The sequence below is a fragment of the Vombatus ursinus genome, unplaced genomic scaffold (genome assembly GCF_900497805.2).
Source record: "Vombatus ursinus unplaced genomic scaffold, bare-nosed wombat genome assembly UNPS02014781.1, whole genome shotgun sequence".
NCBI classification, from domain to species: Eukaryota; Metazoa; Chordata; class Mammalia; order Diprotodontia; family Vombatidae; genus Vombatus; species Vombatus ursinus.
In genome coordinates, this window is record NW_020954559.1 from 39,559,246 (window position 1) to 39,582,145 (window position 22,900).

Here is a 22,900-nt window from a genome sequence, read left to right on the forward strand (position 1 = left end):
GCTGGTAGTTGGTATCATTCCCTGCTTCTGGGAGCAAGTTTAAATGAAGGGAGGAAGACCAGAGGACCAAAAGCAGAAGTATTTGTGTTGTTCAGTCATTTAATCACGCCTGACTTTATGTGACTCCATGGATTTTGTGCGTGAGGTTTTCTTGGCAAAGCTACTGGAGTGGTTTGCCATTTCCTTCTCTATTGTGTCTCCATTTTACAGATGAGGAATTGAGACAAATGGGATTGAGTGACTTGCCCAAGGTCACACAGCTAGAAAATATTTGAGGCTGGATTTGAACTCAGGTCTTTTGGACTCCAGACTCTATTTACCGTACCACCTCACTGCCCCAGGGACATATTCTCATGCTTCCTGAATTCTCTCTCTCTCTTTTGATAACTTAATCTTTTGTTATTCTGAACTTGACAGATACCAATGAACAGGAACATTTCCATATGCAAAGTACAGAAAAAGAGGCTTATATAGAAAACATCTATTATGTACAGCTTGTTATTTTTAAGTATATAACAAAGTCAACATGTAAATTTCAAAGCTGTTTCTCATCTGTGTCTCCGTCTGAACTTCCTTCAGTTGTCTTTTATGCATCAAAAAGATGCTTCAGTGACTCTTTTTTTTCCTTCCTTTTTCTTCGGGCTTTACTATCCTAATTCTCTCTCTCTCTCTCTCTCTCTCTCTCTCTCTCTCTCTCCTTCCCTCCCCCCTCCCCATTTAAAAAAAAACCCAGAAACTCATAAATTTTCCTTTATAACAAATAAGCATAGTCAAGTAAACTTGTTGTTCAGTTGTATCCGATTTTTCATGACCAACCCTATTTGGGGGTGGTTTGCCATTTCCTTCTGCCATTTCTATCTCATTTTACAGATGAGGAAACTGAGGCAAAGAGGGTTAAGTGACTTGCCCAGCTGATAAGTGTTTGAGGCTGGATATGAACTCAGGTCTTCCTGACTCCAGGCCTGGCACTCTACCTACTGTGCCACTTCACTGCACTGAGTCAAGCAAACAGATCTACACATTGGGCCATGACTGAGAACTTCTGTTTGATTCTGCATTTCTAGTCCACTCTATTGGAAGATGAGTAATATGCTTCATCATAGGGGCTCTGGAATCATTGCATTCCTAAATCTTTCCCAGCTGTTTTGTTTTGTTTTGTTTTGTTTTCACATTGTTGTGGTCACTGTGCCTCCTGCATTCTCAAAGGGAACTGGGAAACTTTGCAGTACAGTGGCACATGTTACCCATTTATGCTTCCAGAGCCTAGAAAAGAAATCCATTAGAAATGGGAGAATCTGCCAGGAGACTTCTGTGGGATGAAGACTTGACCCTCATATTCAACCATCCCTTTAGCATCAGATCTGCTGAGTGCAGAAAATCTTGCTGTTAAGGGACAGCTGTAGATGCAGAAGATGACAGATGCAGAAGAAGGCAGGTTGTATCGAGAGTTGTGAACTTCAGATATTTTTTATTAGTATTCCCTTCATGAGATAAGAGACTTATTCCATGAACAGAGATAGGAAAACTCTTTTCCCTAACTCCATTCAGATCAAGAAAAAAAATGGAGTTAAAAAGGGAGTTGGCTTCTCCAGTAACTTTGATTTGCATTCTGGGTTGGATGCTTACAAGCTATGTGACCCTATCTGAATTACTTAACCTCTCTGATCCTCAGTCTTCTCATCCATAAAATGGAGATAATAATACTCACACTTGCCCTACTCACAAGGATGTTGTGAGGAAATTGCTTTGTGAGCCTTGAAGCCCTACAGAAATGTGAGTAGTTATTGTTACTATTATTGAGTGAGATAAGAAATTAGCAACAGGAAGCAAGCCAGAGAGAAAAGGTTTTATAGCTTCTGATTTTTGCTTTCCTGAGCCTCCTATGATCGAGGTAACTATGAGCATACTACAGAGTACTAAGTTAAGGGCTGGAAGGAATACAACATTTAGAGAAGATATAATCTAGGATAAGGATAAGACCCCAGCTGGAATAGCTATAATATGTGATATTACATGATAAATGCATTCAAGAATTACAAAGCCAAGTGCTATGTGAGGTCCAAGAGGGCAGCTTGTCATCAGTGAAGGGGATGAGGGAAGTCTTCCTAGAGGACATGGCATTTGAATTGGGCTTTGAGAATAGCAAAGAAAGGGAAGGAGGGCATTCTAAGCATAGAGCATTGTGTAAGCAAAGACATGGAGAAAGAAGAGTTAGAGGTATGTTCAGGGAGCAGAAATTCTTCCACTTTAAATAGAAGACATGAAGAGGAGGAAAGATATGAAGAACTTCAAATATCCTTCCTAGGGAGCCACCCTCCCCCACCTTCAGATGAGGGGACTATCCCAAATAATGAGAGTAGGAAACCTCTTTTTCCCCAACTTCAAGACCCTCAAAAAGGAGCTGGCTTCTCTGGTGACAGCTGTCATGTTTTCTTAATTTCATTTCAGAGCAGTGAATGAAATCATAGAAAGGGCAGACATGGAGAGTAATAAATTTTTTAAAAGCTAACTCAACAATGTTCTGTAAATAGAACTTTGATTATAAGCACCTCCCTTTCAAGAAAAGCCTCTGAAGTCAACTCTGTCCATAAAAATGTCAGTGGCATAATTCATTACCCCATCCTTATTCATAACACAGACATGAAAACATTAGCCACTTCATCTGTCATGGTCTGCTCCCTCCAGCAAAGGCACTGATTGGGATAGCAAGGGGTGTGACAAGAAGGCCAAACTGGCAGGTTAATGTATATACAGCATTTCACTTGAGAGATGCTATTTTTTTTTGTACATAAATAGCTTAGGCTAGACTCTTCTCTAGCCTAAGTGGAGTAATAATAGCTAGCATTGATATAATGCTAAGGTTTACAAAATGCTTTTATTATATTATTTTATTAATTATTTATTTTATCATATTATTTTATTTTAGTATCTCACTTGATTTTCAAAACAACCCTGGAGATATGTACAATTGTCATCCCCTTTTTACAGCTGATGATACTGAAGATACCCAGGGTCAGACAACTAGTAAGGCAGATTTGAAGGAAGGTTTAAACTTAAGTCTTCTTGACTTCTAGTCACCTAGTTGGGCCCTACTGGAGTTTGAAGGCATTGATCAGGTAGGGCTGTGGTCATCATAACACTTCCAAGACTCTTGGACATTTTTCTGGTAACCTATGGGAAAACTTAAACTTCTTGTGCTTTTTCTTGGGACCAGGAAAGAGGAAGTGTGTGGATGCAGACAGAGCTGAGTGTGTTTGTGCAGACAAAGGGAGCTAGGGGAGTTATTTTCTGCCTTCACCCTTGGCATTATAGGCATTTACCTGGCCAGCTCCATAGAATTCATTCAGTCCTAATCAGGGCTAGGTTTCCTCTGCTCTAATATGAAATTCTCCTGCATGAGACCTTTGGAAATGTGATTAGAGATAGCTGTGTTCTCTTGAAATGAGCGAAACAATCAGCTGAGGCTTGAACATTTTTGTTACATCCTGTAGATCAACCTACATAAATATTTCCTATGCAAGTTAGAACAGAAATAAGAAATTGTATATGAAATTATAAATCTCTTATTTATGGATTTTCTTTTCAAATAAATAATACAATTTCATCCTTAATACTACCTGTATTCTAAAGCCTGATGAGTTTAAAATACTGAATATTTTATGGTCAGTATAATAGCACTGGTTATATACCTGATTTTATTAAATAAATACAAATAACTTTAAAAAATAAAATATATAATGCACTCAAAATGTAACTTTCCAAGCTGTGATGCTTATTGTCTGGGCTTCTTTATGGCTTTCATTTGTATAATACATTAAAAATGCTTCAATTACTTTTTTTTCTTCTTTCTATTTTCTTTTTAGCTACCCTATTCTATCACCTGTCTCCCTCCTACCAGTTCTTAAATTGGAAAAAAAAAGTCCTAATAACAAATATGTATAGTAGAGCAAAGCAAGTTCCCATGTTGGCCATGTCAAAAAATGCATGTCTCATTCTTCACCTTCAGTTTAGCCTGTCTTTATCAGTGGTAGCATGCTTCATCATTGTTTTTCTGCAGTGTTTGGTCCTTACATTGATGGGAGTTCTTAAATCTTCCAAAGTTGTTTGTCTTTAGGATGTAACTGTTGTTATGCAAATTGTTTTTTTGGTTCTATTCACTTCATTCTGCATCAGTTTATACAATTCTTCCTACGCTTCTCTGAAATGGTCCCATTCATCATTTCTTAAGAAAGAGTTCTTTAAACTTTTTTGTGTATCAGACCATGGTGGTCTGGCATTACTCTCAAAATAATGTTTTTAAATGAATAAAATACAAAGAATTACAAAGAAAACCAACTGTATCAAAATATAATTATCAAGGTATTTAAAAAATGAATTCACAGACCCTGAGAACCCCTATCTCAAGGCAAAATTGCATTCATATGCCATCATTTGTTCAACCATTCCCCAACTAATTGGCACCTTGGTTAATAGCTCTTTGCTATGATAAAAAGAACTGATATAAACATTTTTGTACATATGGTCTTTTTTCATCTTTTTTTGATTTCTTTGGGTTATAGTCTTACTAGTAGTATTATTGGATCAAAGGGTATGCAGTTTAGTGACTTTAGGGCATAGTTCCAATTTGCTTTCCAGAATGATTGGACAAACTCACAGCTCTACCGGCAGTGCATTAGTGTACCTGTTATTCCACAGGCCCTCCAAAAAATGGTCATTTCTTTATTTTTTTAAATTCTTTGTCATTCTAGTGCATCGTATAAACTTTAGCTATAAGGGTATCTGTCATAACAATAATTAGAAGTAAGTTTGAATACTGCCTGTGACACCAGTTGAGGATGGGCAAGATATTGAACTCATAGCCTCAGTTTTCTCATCTGTAAAATGGAGATAATAATACATGTAGTACCTGCTTAGATGCAGCTAAGTGCCAGAGTAGATAGAGCACCAGGCCTGGAGTCAGAAAGACCTGAGTTCAAATACAACTTCATACTCACTAGCTGTGTGACCCTGGGTGAATCATTTAACTTCTGTTTGTCTCAGTTTCCTCAACTATAAAACAGGGATAACAGCACCTACCTCAAGGGTTGTTGTGAGGATCAAATAAGATAAAAATACTGCATGTACTTAATAAATGCTTGTTTTCCTCCTTCTCTCTCTCTCTCTTTGGGTCCGATGACAGGATCAAGTGAGTTGATGTATGTCACTGACTTTGAAAACTTCAATAGAACTATAAAAATATCAGTCGTTGTAGTTGATTCGTGGGCAGTTTTAACCCTAATTTTACTGGAACCTATAAGACTTCAGTGTGATTTTCCGCCTAATTAGACTCACTTTTTTACTTTTCAGAACCTAGTTTCACTGTCTCCAATAAGCCGAGTCTTCAGAAGGGATATTAGGGAGAGTGGCCAGGTTAGAACCAGCATAAAAAGTGTGTGTGGGGGGCGGGGAGTAGATGACAATTAGTTTGGTGGAGACATCCAGAAATGAAGGAAATTGGATGAATTTGTGATAAGGCAGAGTCAGAGGGACCTAAGTTTGACTCCTACCTTTGACACTGAATTACCCGTGTGACCCTGGGCAAGTCACTTAACATCCCAGGGTTTTAGTTTCCTCATCCTTAAAATGAGGTGTTTGGATTGGATGGCCTCTAGGTCCTTTCCAGTTTTCATTCCATGAACCTATGATCTTTTGTTCTCCTCTTTGACAGTCACTGAAGATGTGGAAATTATTTCTTAAAATATGGAACACAAATAGCCATAGAATTCATTGGTGCATTGGTCCTAACAGAGATAATTACAGAATGAGGATTGACCATCTAGTTTTACTCAATATCAACATGGAAAATTACCTGAAGCTCCTAGTAGAGTTTTCTGAGGTCCTGAGTCAGCAAGATACTGCCAGGAACTTAGGAAAGGGGGGAAAAAGCAACAACAAAAGCAAAATATCATAAAATGAGCATGCCCCATCATGCAGAGGATGAGCTCTCTGGGTGGAGGCAAAACACTCAGATTTTATGGATGTGTGATTTAAGACATGCCTTGAGGAGCACAACTATGAATTAAGGTCAACTGGAGCCAGCAGAATAATGCTGAGTATCCAGAGCCCAAGAGGAGATATTGGCAGAAGACTCAAGACCTTTATTATGATCAAGCCCAATCCACTCCAAATTTTCATGCTGGAAGACAGTCGGGATAGATGGAAGAATTCTGTCCTATTTTGAAATCTAAACAGGAAACTTTATAAGAAAAGTTTTGTGTTTTAAGAGACAGCTTGGCCTAATGAATAGTCCCCAGGATCAAGCCCTTTCTTGGACACTTCACTTGTCATGTGACCATGAGTAAATTACTTAACCTCTCAGCCTCAGTTTCCTCAAGATAATAATAGTAGCTGTCTAATGGAGTTCTGATGAGGACCAAATGAAATAATATGTACAAAATGTTTTGAAAACCTTAGAGCATTAGATAGGTATGAAATACTGTTAGCCACATGATGGATCATGTGGTATTGGCTCCCAAGATATTGGTGCCCCCTATGGTCTTGTTCCTTTTCTCCTGCTTCTCAGAAGGATCACCTAGTATATGGAAATAACTATTTTAGATTACCAATAGGGACCTTTCTTGTTCTTCAGTTTTTTAATATATTCTCTTTTCTTTTTTTTTTTAAGCTATCCAAATTGATCATATAGAGGCTATGAGTTTGGAGAATTGATAGATTAGGATTAGGATGAGAGGGACCTTGAAAGGAAGGAAGGATGGAAGGAAGGAAGGAAGGAACGAGGGAAAGAAGGAAGGAAGGAAGGAAAGAAGGAAAGAAGGAGAGAGGGAAGAAAGGAGGGAGGGAAGGAACATTTATTAAGCTCTTACTATGTACTAGGAACTGTAGCAAGGGTCTTGCAAATATTATCTCATTTGAGACTCACAACAACCCTGGGAGGTAGGTGTTATTGTAATAGCCCCCATTTTACAGTTTGAGGAAATTGAGGCAAACAGAGGTTAAGTTACTTGTCTAGGGTCATGTAGCTAGTAAGGCTATGAGGCCAGATTTGAATTTGGGTCTTCTTGACTTCAGGTCCAGCACATTTACCCAATGTGCCACTTAGCTGTCTCTAGGCGCTTCTTCCTTTTGAAGTCAACTAGTGCTAAATGCTCATTTTACATATAAGGAAACTGAGGCCCAGAGGAGATAAGTGTCTTGCAAGAGGTCTGATTGAGTTTTTATGGGTTTCTGTTTCTCTTCTTACTTACTGCTATCCATGTTTAGTTCATTTTATTACTTATTAATACCTCCTCAGAGTGTATGCTAATTTAATTTAGAAAGGCCAAGGCATCCCAGGGCCCTTGCCTGTCATCTTGAATTTGTCTTGCCACTGGATTTCAATGACTCTGGAGGAGAGAGTGAGGCTGAAGACTTGGTGCAACAATGTCTCACTTAAATCCACTTCACATGCAAGTCAAGACATCACTCTGTGATGTTATTGGTTCTCTTTGAGAATGAAGGACAAACAACAATAAAAATATAGAGAGGATTTGTGATTTCAGTGGATAGAATACTCCCAGTGTGGGTACCCCCTCCACCAATTTAAATTACAATTAGTTTCTGATTGAATAGATAAGTCATAGGGATTTGCCTGAGGTACATAAAGTTAAGCCACTTAGGGTAAGTTTTGGAGATGGGATTGGAATCCATGTGTCTCTAAGCCTAGCAATCTAACCATTAGGGCACATTAGACAAGGACAGTAAAATTCTGATCACCATTTGTTTAGAAGAGATTGAAGGATGAATTGCAATTAATGGTATAACTGCTTATTCTCTTTACAAGCTGAGAATTTGGAAGGAGGAATCATAGAGCTAGAAGGAGTCTTAGATACAATTGAATCCAACTGCTTCTTTATAGTTAAGGATACTGAGGCCCATAGAAGGATCACAGATTTAGAGGCGCTGGGAAGGGACCTCAAAAACCATATAGTTCAGTCTTTTTGCAGGTGAGGAACTGAGGCAAGCCTGCACAGGTAGAAAGCAGTAGAGCTGGGATTTGAATCCCAACCTTCCATATTTATCTGAATCTATCACACTTTCCACAGTTCCGCAGAGCTTCTGAAATAGCCTATGCACAGGGGCTCTGTGAAAGTAAGGTCATACATCTAGGAGGCACAGTAGAGAGACCTGGACTTGGAGTCAGGAAGACCTGAGTTCAAATCTACCCTTTGACATTTAACTAGATATGTGACTGCCTCAGTTTCCTCATCTAAAAAATGTGGCTAACAATAGCACCTATCTCCTAGGATTATTATGAGGATAAAATGGGATAACATGCATAAAGTGCTTAGCACTGTGCCTGGTGCATGTTGTTGTTCAGTCATTTTTTAGTGGTTTCTGATTCTGTGTGACCCTATTTGGAGTTTTCTAGGCAAAGATACTACAGTGGTTTGCCATTTCCTTCTTCAGCTCATTTTACAAAAGAAGAAACTGAGGCAAACAGTGTAAAATGACTTGCCCAGGGTCCCACTAATAATCTGAGGCCAGATTTGAACATGGGTCTTCTTGACTCCTGGCCCCATGCTCTATCTTCTGCACCACCTAGATGCCCTTATCTGGCACATACAGCTTAATAAATGCTTGTTAAAATTAAAAAAAAAAATTAAATATTGCTCTCCAATGGCAGAACCAGATTAGAAACCAGGTTTATGACTCGCAATCCACTTCTAATAAACCAGCATAAATAGCATTTGTACTTTCAAGGTCTTTGTACTTACTTTATTACATATATCTCATTTGATCCTCTCAACAGCCTTTGAAGGCAGATGGAGAAATAAAGTTTTCTTCTTTTTATAGAAAAAGAATGAGGCACAGACTTGATGTGACTTTCATAGAATCTTAGGGTTGAGAGGGTCCTCAGAGGGCATATAGTCCAGATCTGGGAGGAACCTTAGAGTCATCTAGCTTATCTCATTTTTTGGAGGAAGAAGCTGAGATTCCTGTTGACTTTTCCAAGGTCACAAAGCAGTAAAGGGTAAAACTATGATTTGAACCCAGGTCCTCTAAGTCTGATGCTCATTCCACTGTACCACTTTGTCTTTCTCTGACAGTCAGTCTTTATGTGAGGACCTCCAGTGATAGAAAACCTCTTACTTACTGAGGTATGGCCCTCTTAGGGTCACAAAGCTCAAAGTTTATGGAGGAAGGGATACCAACTTTGAGTTTCCTGAATTAGGTCAGAGTTCTTTCTACTGGACTACCCACATTCAACGTTTGTCAAAGAAGCATCTTGTAATATATCTGGTGAAACAAAGTCTAAAAGAAGGGGATGAATTTAGTGCCCTGGAAGTTCTGGGAAGAAATGAAGCAATAAGAGAGAATTCCCCTGTATACACATACTCACTTGCATGAACATGCACAGACACATGTGCGCACACACACACACACATCAGCTGGCTCTGTTACTGACAGCTTCCTTTTCACATCTGATAATTCCACCTGGCTCAATCATGCAGAAGAAAAGCCAACTTCACACATGGAGTTAAAAAGTTTTCTGTAAATATTTATTCTTTCATATTTCATAAATCAGAAAGAAGTATATGGTAATAAAAATAATAGAGAACTATTATTTTCTTCAAGTCCATGTTGATATGTTTCCAGGCCTCTCTGTTCCCTCAAGACTCAACATTCATTTTACGAAAAGCTTTTGAAGTTTTTGTGTGTGGTTTCAGATCATTAATATTAGTCTTCTCAGCTATTTACAAATATATTACAAAGGTTTGGCCACAGGGCAAAGGAAGATTTCAATGATCGATTGTAAGGATCACTAGCTCCTACTGAACTTCAGTGTTTTTTAAAGAAACTATACAGCATAGGGAGACTGAATAATTTATAATTTTTTTTTTGTAAAAGTAAAGCATGAAAAGTTTTTGGTTATAAAGTGTGTAGACTGTTCCCGAGGAGCCTACTGACCAGCTTGCTCAGTTGGAGGACAAGAATGTGATGTGATGTCACCGTGTTTATACATGGCCTCATCTAAATCCAATGTTTTCTGGTTGACCATCAGGGTCATGCAGCCATGGTAGAACGCAGTGACTGGAGCTGACATCACAGGAACATCTGGGTCAAAGAGGAAGGAAAAACAAAACATCTTTAGCATGACATGCCATCTGTAATGAATGTGTCCCTCAGCTTCAGAAAATCATCCCTTTGATAGCGGGCCCCATACAGTGGTCAGCTTTCTTCTCCCTGTGTTTATTCTGTAGGAACACTCATCAGCCAAATCATCTTGCCTATTCTTTACCCTTTGCTTTTCTCTGATCCTGTGGATTACCCTTATAGTACACATATTATATATTGTATATTACACAATACATATATTATCTCATTTGATCTTCTGTCCCTTCCTAGGAAGTACAGACTTATAAGGGGATAAAACACTAACACAGTTTGGAAAAGTATACAACATTATGTGATAACCACATCATAAAACTACCAAACTAATTTCTCTATGATGTCTGATGGGGAAGTTCATTACCATGTTTACTATGGAAAGGCTTTTCCTTTTAAAATCCATCTTAGTTGAGTTTTAAAGGATAAGTAAGGATTCAACAAGTAAAAAGAGGAAAAGAAAGGAATTCTAGATATAAGGAAGAATGCCAGATACAGGGAAGAATCTAATCAAAGATATAGAAGAAAGAGAATATAGCATATATTTGAGGGTCAGAGTTGTGTAGTTTGGCTGGAATATAGAGTACAGGGAAGGGTGATAATATGGAATTAGTGTGGAAAAAGAGTGTACCATGAGTTTGAGGAAGCCAGGAAGCAAATTCTACTTTTATTTGGTAGGTAAAAAGATTCTTGCAGATTCACTGAAGATTCTTGAGGAGAGGAGTGACATGATTCAAGCTAGAAAGCTTTAGCTTTTAGCTTATTATTACAGCCACCAAAATTGGGATTGACTCTGGTAGATAACTGAGACTCATAAACACCTGGCTTTGGCTTTGCAGCTACCATGAGGTTACTCTGATCACATGCCTGTGGGCAACAATATTTAAAAATAATTAAACTGGAAATTCTGATTCTCAGCCTGGCATGGTACTTCCTTAGATTCAATACTCCCTAGCATGTTATGGGTACAAAATGTTACTTGCAGAATTCTCTTAAAGAAGGTGGAAGAACATTAACTCAACTCAAGCCAATTGCACAATCAACATCTATAATTAGGATTAAACAAAGACATCTCAAATTTTATGGACAATAAGAAAGCCTGACAGAAGCCACATGGCATACTGGTCAGAGAGCTGACTTTGGAGTCAGGAAAGCCTAAGTTCAAGACATATACTAGTAGACAAGTCACTAGGCCCCACTGAGTCCTCTAAGACTCCAAGTTGTGGATGAATTGCCATTTTGCATTGATCGGGGGCAGGGGTGTTCCAATAAATGTTTAGCTATCATCTCTTTGGGAAAAAAAAAGCATACGTAACAAAATTTTAAGTTTAACCTGCATTATTCATTCAATCTTAAGTCTAGATGATCAACAAAATAATAAGTCAGGTCCTGATTTAGAGCATTTGACTATATCCGAGGTATAAATGCCCACCCTGAACATTTGACATTCAGCTGTGAAGTCTAGACCACATTTGAGGTTGGCTTCAGCACATTCCTGGATAGGGGGGAGTTTCCACACTACGGATTCTCTCAGGCTGGTGAAATCACCTCTGAAAAAGCAATGCTGACCACAATCTTTGGTTGCAGAAGTGATTTCCCCACTTGACTAGAGAAAGTCTATAATCTAGCTTTCCCTTTCCCTACTTAAAAAGAAAAGTCCAAAGCCTCATTTTCATAGCTACCATGAGAAAACCAAATCTTCCTCCAAGCATCACTTCGCTGTAAACAGTTTTATGAGGGTCAAGGCAGATGAGGGCAGCTACATTGCTCTCATCCTCCCACTACTGCTGGTATTTGGGCAGGAAGGGGTAGGGCTCTGTAATAGCAGAATCACAACATTACCTGGCAATCCACCAGCATATGTCTTTAAAGGACTCTGCAGGTATTTTTTCAAGGCAGACAGTCTTTCTTCCATTTGGGAAGAGCTCACTTCCATCTGTCCCTTTGTTCCATCCACGGTCAGGGCTATCTCACCTTCCTTTATGCGGACTTCCACCAAGTGATCCTGACCATCGCAGACTTTGATTTCCATGAAGGTCACGGACACATGTTCTATCGCCAGAACAACCAACTAAAGGAGAGAAGAGATAAACCCGAATAAACAAAGAGGGACCAGTCAGAGGCATAAATGTTTACCTATCATTCAGTAAGTCAACCAACAAGGAATCATTAATAAGCACCTACTGTGTTCCAAGCACCTTTCTAGGTGCTGGGTATACAAAAACAAATGTGAGTCAGTTCCTGTCTTCAAGGAGATTACATTCTTCTAGAGTGATATAGCATGTTTACTGATAAGGAAATACAGGCTTTGAGCAGCTGGTGGTGCAGTGGATAGAGCACCTGGCCTGGAGTCAAGAGGACCTAAGTTTAAATCCGGCCTCAGACACTTACTAGCTGTGTGACCCTGGGTAAGTCACTTAACCCTGTTTACCTCAGTTTCTCATCTGTAAAATGAGCTGGAGAAGGAAATGGCAAGCTACTCCAGTATCTTTGCCAAGAAAATCCCAAATAAAGTCACGAAGAGTCAAAAATGACTGAAAATGGCTAAATGATAACAAAAATATATACTATATACAAAATAAATCCATGGTGATGTGTGTATGTTGGGGTAAGGAGGGAACAACTGGGGGCATTGGGAAAGCTTCATGTAAGAGGTAGTGCTTTGAGATGAGTGAGCCTTGAAGAGAGTCAGGGGTTTCAAAAGGCAGAAGCAAGAAAAAAAAACATTTTAGGCATGGGGGAACAGTCTAGATAAAGGTAGAAAGGTAGAAGAAATGGAATGTTGGGTTAAGGTATCAGCAAGTATATCATTCCGGTTGGAGTGGAGAGTGTGGGAGGGGTCTGACTCTTTGTGATCCTGTTTGAGATTTTCTTGGCAAAGACACTCGAATGGTTTGCCATTTCTTTCTCCAGCTCATTTTACAGATGAAGAAACTGAGGCAAACAGGGTCATGCAGCTAGTAAGTGTCTAAGGCTGGATCTGAATGCAGTTCTTCCTGATTCCAAGCCCAGCACTCTATCCATTGCACCAGCTAGCTGCCCATGGGATAGATACTAGTGTGTAATTAGCTGGGAATAGTGGTTAACTGAATTACCCAGGGCCCACAGCTATTAAGTATCTGAGGTCACATTTGAGCTCAGGTCTTCCTGACTGTAGCCCTGCACTCTAGGCTGAAGCCATATTATGAAGAACTTTAAATAAAAATTTTTAAAGAGTTTATATTTTACACTAAAACGAATGAGGAACCACTAAAGTTTATGGTTGGATATAATCAGACCGGTGATTTAGAACTATCATTTTGGCAGCTATGTAGAACATAGGATGGAGAGGAAAGAGATGCAGGGAAGCCAATCAGGAGGCTATTACAATAGACCAAGAGAGAGGTGATGAGCGCTTGAACTTGTGGCATGAGTAGAGAGAATGGGATAGATCCAAGAGCTGTTGAAAAGGTAGAATAGGTAAGACTTGGCAGCTGATGGATGGTGGTGTGCACCAGAGCCACAGGGAGCTATCCTCTGTTACCCATGACAAGCATCACAAAACACACCCGGTGCAATTATATGAATGACATCTTCAAGTTAATTTTCTGAAATAAATTCTTTTATTTATAAATTCATTCATTGAATGGAGTTGAAGAGATTTGGGGGCATCTTGAATTTGCTGCTGGATGTACCACCGGGTGAGGGAAATATGCTCTAATTGGTAGCTCCCAGTTTTAACTAATTATTCTTCTAACCCTGGGAGGTAGGTACTGTTACTATCTTCACTGTGTAGATAAGGAAGCTCAGGCAAATAGTGGTTAGCTGAATTACCCAGGGCCCACAGCTATTAAGTATCTGAGGTCACATTTGAGCTCAGGTCTTCCTGACTCTAGCCCCGCACTCTAGACAGTACACCACCTAGGTGCCTCCAATGAGGTAGTAAGTGGCAGAACCCAGGATTTGAATACAGGTTCTCTGATTTGAAACCCAATGCTCTTCCATTGTAACCATGAGAAATCCTTTAACCCAAAGGAATGATCCCATGCTAAATATGTACTTGTTCAGTCATTCAGTCATGTCTGACTCTTCAAGACTCTGTTTACCAAAGCATGCCAATACTGTCCATGAGATTTTCTCGGCAAAGATCCTAGAGTGGTTTGTCGTTTCCTTCTCCAGTCGACTAAGGCAAAAAGAGGTTAAGTGACTTGCCCATGGTCACATAGCTAGTAAGTATCTGAGGCCACATTTGAATTTAGGTCTTCCTGAGTCCAGGCCCAGTGCTCTATTCACTGAACCACCTAGCTGCTTCTTAGGCAAACAAAATTTAGTGACTTGCCCAGGGTCACACAGCTAGTAAGTGTCTGAGGGTTCATTTGAACTCAGGTCTTCCTGACTCCATCCACTGCTCCATCTAGCTGCCTTAACCATGTACTTAGGTGCCTCCAAAGCCAAATGAGACTTTTCTAAGCTTTCATACGAAAATTTTTCTAGGATCAAAAATTAAGATAAATTTTTAAACCTAGTTAAACTAAGTTTCTGAATATGCAAACATAGGAAACATAAATAACTTTGCACATGTGGAGAAAGACTAAGAATAATAATTACAACAATAATAAACTATCATTTACGTAACACTTTAAGTTTTACAAAGTGCTTTACAAATATGATCTCATTTTATTCTCATAACAACCCTGGAGGGTAGGTGCTTTATTATCCTCATTTTACAAATGAAGAAACTGAGACAAACCGAGGTTAAATGACTCACCCAGGGTCACACAGCTAGTAAGTGTCTGAGGCTGGATTTGAACTTAGGTCTTCCTAATGAAGGTTTCTTGCTTGGACAAGCTAACAAAAAGCTTTGAAAGACTTTCCATTATTAGTTGCACTTACCTGTTTTTTGAGTTTTTTTGTGGAATGGTAGTCCACTAAGGCCAAGGAGAGAGGGACAGTTTTTTCTTCGCTAACCAGGGCCAGCAGAACCCCTGTATCAGTGGCAGGGCGGATCTCAGCAGTTATTTCTACTCCCCAGAGTCTCTGTGTTTCATCTCCAGCAGATGGTTTAGCTATGAAGAAAGGCACATGGTAGGAAAAAAAAAAAGAATGAAGGGATAACAGGAAGGCTGCATGGGGAGAGAGAGGAAAGCAAGTACAAAACCCACTTCTAATAGCTTTGATGATACTCCAAAGCAGACATTCTTAGGCTTGTTGTGTTTGTCCCAAGGACCCCTTTGACACTCTGGGACCCCCTCTCAGAATGAAGCTTTTAAATGCATAAAATAAGGGATAGATTACACAGGATTATAAAGGAAACCAATTATATTGAAATATGATAATCATTTTTTTTTCTAAAAGTTCATGGACCCCAGGTTAAGAACCTCTTCTCTAAAGGGTCCTACACAATGAAAAATCTGTCTGATTATATTCACTTGAGGTTGAGATTTTTAATTAGCAAACATGATTCAATAGCTTGGAAAGAAGTAAACCTAGCAGTCGAGTAGCAAACAGTATCTAAATATATACATGAAGAGCAATGGGGTGCCCTACAACTGTAGAGGACTAAGTGATTTCTAAGGTCTCTTGCAGTTCTAAAATTGCATGAGTGTATGAAAAACCCTGTCATCCCTCCACTTGTCTTTGAATCTGTCCCATTGTCTATATTTTTTTTAATTCCTCTGCCTATCTAGAGGAAGTCAATGGCTGTCTTCTCTAATCTATAAAAAGTTATGGAAACTCTTTCCTATCCCCTTTTAGAAGCTAAAACATCATGTCAGCTAATTGTATCTTTCATCTGAATTTTTTGGGTGGCTTAAAAGATAGACAAGTACATGGAAAAATTAAAAGTGACATAGATGCAAGGCATTCTGAGTATTATTCCAAGCAGAGACTAATCTTTTCTACCTTGTGATTAAATTTACATGACAACAGCTTCCCCATTCAGTGGAGCAGGGTGCTGGACTGGAAAGAGCAGCTAGCTTTGGAGAAAGGAAGCCTGGGGTCAAGTCTCATCTTCTTCTACCCTAGCTGGGAGATACATGGCAACACACTTTAGCTCTCGGAGCCCCAAGTTCTCATCTGTATACTGTATATTGTATACACAAGGACAATAATATTAGTGTTAATATTTGGGAGGATCAAATAAGATAAATTATGCGAAGGGCTTTGTAAAACGGAAGGCATTATACAAATATATAGCTTTATCAGTAAGCACTAATTCTAATACTTTACTCCAAATAATTTTTTTAAGTTGTTATTTGCATTTTGTAGAAGCAATCACAAGGAATATTTTTTTCAAGAGAAAAGTATTCCTTGGTGTTACACCACCTGATAGCTACTGGCTAGAGACAACTAGAGGGAACAGAGGACAGAGCCTTGGACCTAGAGTCAGGGAGATTTGAATTCAAAACCAGCTTCAATTCTCTGGGTGACCCTCGGAAAGTCACTTAACCTCTGCCTCAGTTTCTTTATCTGTAAAATAGGGATAATAACAGCATCTACCTCACATTGTCGTTGTAAAGATCAAATGACATATTTGTATAGTGCTTAGCACATAATAAGCACTATATAAAATGTCAACTATTAAATGTACTGTATAAACATTAGTTATAATATTTAGGCAACTCCGCAAAACTGTAAGTTGCAGTACAGCTTCTGATCTGCCTCTCTATAGGAAGTTCCCTATACTGATGTAATCACAGGTCTGGACTTCCCCCAAAAGTTAATCTTTAAATTGTTGGGGTTTGTTTGTTTGTTTTTGTATGTTTGTACATTTTGGGGTTTTTTTGGTTTGTGTTTTTATTCTTGTATGTTTGTAATTTTTTTTTACTGGACTTATGATTCCATCCTTGTGAGCAATTATCTGCTCTATAGCTTGTGGTCTTAGAGCCTAGCAATTTTGAAGATGCTTAAAAAAAAAAGATGCCACAATTATAATTAGCAGTAAGCTCTTCCTTAATCAAGAGAATCAATTTCTCTTAGGCAATTTTCCCAAGAAAAAAATGTAGAAACTATCCCACTCCCTCCTCTCTCATATCCCTTTTGAGGAATCCCCAAGGATATAAGAACTTGGTTAATCCATAACCATTTCCATTTATGTTGAGTTCTTAGTTAGATGATCTCTTCTCCCCTCTCATATCCCAAAAGAGACATGGACAATGTTTAAAATTGATGAAGAGTCCACAGCACTCTAAACACAATGCAAGCTCCATTGTCCTAGGACTTTATTCATCAAAAAGATAACATTGAAAAAAAAATAGCTTTCAATGAAAAGGGGTGGTAGGAGTTTTCTGGAAGCTGGACAAGCAAACATTAGGTCCCTCTGTGCTCCTTCCTGCATTGAGGGTGAGGATAGAAACTCTTGGGAAATGGCATGGTCTGTGACAGTCTCGAATGATGGTGGTTCACTGTCACTCTGGATGGACGAGAAGGTTGAGAAAGTGTGAATGAGAATTAAGAGAATCACAAAATCCTGGAGTTGGAAAGGATCTCAGAGGCTATTTAATCCAAATAAAGATGGCTTCTATAACATACCAAACAAGTGGTTGCCTAGTCTTTGCTTGGATCTTTAGTGGAAATTGCTATCTGTCAAGGTAGCCCATTCCACTTTGGGATGGCTTTAATTCTTAGGAAGTTTTTTTTTTTCTTCTTACATCAAGTTGAAATCTGCCTCTTTTCAACCCTGCTGGCACGTCTTACCCCCATGTTTTTATTGCTTGGTTGTTTTAGTCATGTTTAACTTTTTGTGACCCCATTTGGGTTTTTCTTGGCAAAGATACTGAAGTGGTTTGCCATTTCCTTCTCCAGCTCATTCTACAGATGAGGAAATGAAGTAAAGAGGGTGAAGTGACTTGCCCGGGGTCACACAGCTAGTAAGTGTCTGAGGCCAGATTTGAACTCAGGAAGATGAGTCTTCCTGACTTTAGGTCCTACGCTCTATACATTGCACCACCTAACATATCTCTCTCTCTCTCTCTCTCTCACACACACACACACACACACACACACACACACACACACACACACTGACATGTCATCTAGTTCTGCCCTCTGAGGAGTTGCAGAGCAAATAAATCCCCTTTTCCATATGACAATACTGAAAATCAGCAATCATATCTTGTGATAGTCTTAAGGTTAAACACTGCTAGTTCCTTGAACTGACTCTCATAAGCCATGAATTCAAGGCTCTTTACATTCTTTCTTGTCCTCATGCAAACATTCTCAATGCTCTTCCTAAAAAGGTACACCTAGAGTTGATCCTAATACTCCAGATGTGGCCTGACCGAGGCCAAAGGTTCCAGTTTTTCAGATACAAAGTGGCCTGAATGATGCATTTAAGGGCAGCAATGCTATGGAGAGGCAGTTTTAAGCCTGACCTAGAGTTTGAATGTGAGAGAGGGAAGGTCAGAAACAAAAATTCTCCAAAGAAAATAGGTGGCAATTCCATCAGTGACCAAGAAGTTGGGCAGGAAAGAAGGGAAGGTGAAAAGTAGGGTCAAAACTACATTCACCTTGAAATGACAATAATCTACATAGGCCAAGATATCATCCCTCCCCCCAAAAAAGCAAGACAAAGATCAGGGATAAGAAGATGGATTAAATGGCCCTTGACACCTTTAGGTTAACTGAGGCATAATTCAGAGAAATTAAGAACTGTTGCTAAAAAAAAAAGCCACAAGTGATATATCAGGCATAAAGGAAAGATTTCCACATTGGACAAGAAGTAGAAATAGATGATTCTAAAGGTCCTTTACCAGTGAAAGATCTTATTATCCTTTCCAAATGAAGATGAAAGGATTATATGAAATTGTTAAATTTCATTGACTTGATGTTTTAAAAGTACTTATGTATTTCCTAAGCTTTTTGTGTGCCCCAGATATCATGACCAAGGTGAGAATAAAGTGTTTAGGGGTAAGGATGCCTTAGAGGGACAGTTGTGAGACTGATCTAGGTTCTGAATGTGAGTGTAAAGAGACAGGAAGACATCGCAAGAGCCTAGTTCAATCACTGATGATGAATTAGAATGAAAACACAGATGGTATGCTTAACAAATTTAGAGCTGTGAATAATACATTAATGTAAATAAAGAACTGAGATTCTACCTAAATCTTAACAGAATGGAATATAATTTAACAATTTTGCCCTCTCATCTCTCATATTTTCATAGATTTAGAACTGGAAGCAACATCTTTGCCCCTTTAATCCAATAATATTTAAAAATCATACTAAGAGAAATTATGTATCTAAGTGGAAATGCATCTATATACACAGGTCTCTATGCTAGTATTGCATGGAATCTTTGTTAAGTAACAAATTAATCAAAATGTGATGTAAGTTTCAATGGCAAATTCCTTTCAGGCCACAGATATGCGATTTTAAATTTTTCTTTTTTGGCTAGAGAATATTGTTATTGTTCAGCCATTTCAGTAATGTCTGACTCTTCATGACCCCATATGGGGTTTTCTTGGCAAAGTTACTGCAGTGATTTGCTGTTTCCTTCTCTAGCTCATTTTACAGATGGGGAAACTGAGGTAAACAAAATTAAGTGATTTGCCCAGGGTCACACAGCTAGTAAGTAAGGGTCTGAGGAATATAATCATAGCCATTGTATTATAATCACTTACTGTAATTTAGACTAAAATATGCAAATCCATTGCCAGGGTAGAAGGATCCTCTTGACATGACTGAGAAACACTGCATTCTGCTGTTCATTTTTACGATATCTTGGATTGTGGTATCATCCCCATCCAGCCAGTTCCAGCTCCTCATGCAACCATCCAGACGAGGGTTTATCTGGAAAGACAAGAGAATCCCAGTAGCTTCCTTGGGATGGGAGTGGCAAGGAAGGGTGTTGTTCCCAGAGACCCATCAAGTGGCAGTGGGACCCAGTGGTGTCACCAAATCCACAAAGTAATCCACTGGGAGACAGGCAAGAGGTGACTTACTCTAAACGGACATATTCAACTCCCCATTTACAATACAGAAACATTTGGGCATTCATATATAAAATGATTTAGTATAGGCTTTCAATTGGACTGTGTTTTGATTTGCAAAAATTGAATTTATACTAAACACTCACAGAGTCTTAAAGTGGTAAGGGACCTCAGAAACCACGTATTCCAACCCAAAGCTGAAGTAAGAACCCCTTCTACACAATTGATTATTTCATTTCAAATCCTTTAATAAAATGGCAGCCTGGCATAAATGGAGGCTTGTACTTAGAGGTCACAAAGACATGGGTTTCAATCCCACATTAGACATTTACTATCTATGTGACTCTGAGCCAGTCACTTAACTACTCAGCCTCAGTTTCCTCATCAATAAAATGGGGGTTAATAGATAGCATCTGTCTTATAGGGTCATTGCAAGGGTAAAATGAGGTTATGTATGTAAAATGCTTTTTTAAAAAATTTATATATTACATAAATATGAGCACCACTTTATCAGTCAGACTATTCTATTTCTGAATTTTTCCATTAGAAAGTCTTTTTTATACTGCATCTCCTAACTGTTGCTCCTAGTTCTGATATCTGGGGCCAAGAAGAATAATCTATTTCTTCTTCTACATGATAACACTTTACAGTTATGTGTTCTTTCCCTTCAGATGAAACATCTCTAGTCCCTCAACTGATCTCCCTATAACATAGTTGAATACCCCACCATACAGATTGTCCCCTTTTGAACTCTGGTTCTTCAATGCCCTTTTTCAAGTGGCATCCTTAACTAGATACATATACTGTAAAAGTAGTATGACCAAAATTGGAGATGAAAAGATTAGTATTATTATCAATGGTGATAATGATGCTTCACATTTATATGGTGCATTAAGTTAGAGAAAGCTATCCCTACAACAACTCTCTGAAGAAAGTATTCTATGCCCTCTTTCACTCTGAAGATTATGCTTCTGTTATTCCATCTGTCCTAAATCTATATTAGCTTTTTTAGCTGCTATATCAAAGTTTACTAATGGCTTGTAGTCTTCCAAACTTTCTAGTCATACTCCATATCTCCCATTCCGTATTTGTGCAATTGATTTTTTGAATCCAAGTACAGTATTTTACATTTATTCCAACTAAATGTAATCTTGTTATCTATGGTGCACTATTCGATCTTGCATAACATTTTTTTTTGGATCCCAATTCTGTCATTTGCGTTAGCTAATACATTTCTTCTAGCTTTGTGTCATCCATAAATTTGATAAGCATACCATATGTCTTTTTTAATTTTTTGTTTTATTTTTAGGCAATTGGGGTTAAGTGATTTGCCCAGGGTCACACAGCTAGTAAGTGTCAAGTGTTTGGTCTGAAGCCGGATTTGAAATCAGGTCCTCCTGACTTCCCAGTGCTCTATCCACTACGCCACCTAGCTGCCCCCATATGTCTTAATATGTCTTAATCCCAGTGTTATATCAAGGTATTATACACAACTCATTAGTACTGGAAAGGAGCTTGGCACTCTTAGGCATAGGGTAACAGCATTTAAAGCTGGAAGAACATTTAGACAACACGTAATTCAACCCAATCATTTTAAACCTGAGGAAAAGAAGACCTGTTTTATCTTCTGTGATCCTCTCTACTCTTCTTTGGCCATAAACTGTTCCCCTATCCATAGGCAAATTTCCCCCCTTGTTCCTCTAATTTGTTTATGATGTCAGCCCTGATATCTAAGTTACATATCCATTTGGAGCCTATTTTCTTTTTCTTTTGTTTTTTAAATTGGTGGGAGGAGAGTGGGAAGGAGAAAAAATGGATTTTTGTTAACTAAATTTTAAAAAAAGAAAAAAAAAAGAAAATGAGTCCCCAAGAGATTATGTGATTTCTCCCAAGGCCTATCAATCATGTTCAGAAAGTGATATACATCTGAAGTTGTGTACTTTGCTGCTCCTACCTGTAAAACTGGTAGTAAAACAGCTGTCCCCACCTCAAAGAAATATGGCCAGAGACGATGGTAATTAATAAATAAATAAATAAGACAACTACCAAATAACTTTGTGCTTGGTATCTGTTTCCTTGGTATTCTTAAAGCTAATTTTGTTTAAATTATGCCAGGCAAATTCTGATCAACTCAGGGCCTATTAATGCTAATGCTAGCCCTGTCAGAAAGTCTAGTCTTAGGCAAATCAATCCAACTCATTTTACTGCCTTCTATTTACTTTATCTCTAAAATTAATAGGCCCAGGAGGTCTGGTCTCAACTGCTGTTGAACTTGAGACCTTGAAAGAATGAAATTGGCCTTGGAGGGGAATGTAAGAGCTGACACTCCCTTATTCCTCAGATGCCTCCCCTCTGACCACCTGTGAAGAGCAAGAGCTCAGGGAAAGGAGCCAAGAATTTTCATAATTTGGCATCCCTCGATGCTCGTGCTGCTGCTACTTCTTCTTCTTCTTTTTTTTTGTACAGAAATTAAACCCATACTCATGAGGATTTTAGCCATTTATCTAAGGACCATTAGAGATAAGGAAAAAACAGGGTAAAGGGTCCATTGCCGCAAAGGAGGGTAGGGGGTGGGAAAGGAGGGAAGGCAGCTCTTTGAGAAATGATTGCTTCAAATTTCCTCATCAAGATTATTTCTGTGGAAATGCGTAACTTCCTAAGATACTCCCAAATTTCAGTCCAATAAAGCTGAGTTCTCTTTTGAAAAAAAGAGAGAAAATTACTTTTATTTTCATCTTAAGTGACTTTCATCCTGAAACTAAGCCTGAAAAAAGAAAGGAAAGAGTGAAGACCAGCTCATATGATTAAGAATGTAGGTCTTCTTTTTGAAATAGTGAAATGGCTTT

General features: G+C 38.6%; 1 protein-coding gene across 1 annotated transcript in view; it reads right to left on the bottom strand.

The window, feature by feature from the left end:
* Positions 1-9,517: 9,517 nt before the first annotated feature.
* Positions 9,518-22,900, bottom strand: part of LOC114046210 (growth arrest-specific protein 6-like) — a 126,313-nt gene continuing 112,930 nt past the window's right edge. The window contains exons 15-18 of the mRNA XM_027866459.1: positions 19,746-19,914; positions 15,019-15,191; positions 11,989-12,217; positions 9,518-10,095 (exon numbers count right to left, since the gene is read on the bottom strand). Coding sequence (XP_027722260.1) covers positions 9,941-10,095; positions 11,989-12,217; positions 15,019-15,191; positions 19,746-19,914 — 726 coding nt within the window. The 3' untranslated portion in view covers positions 9,518-9,940. The remainder of the gene's footprint in view (positions 10,096-11,988; positions 12,218-15,018; positions 15,192-19,745; positions 19,915-22,900) is intronic.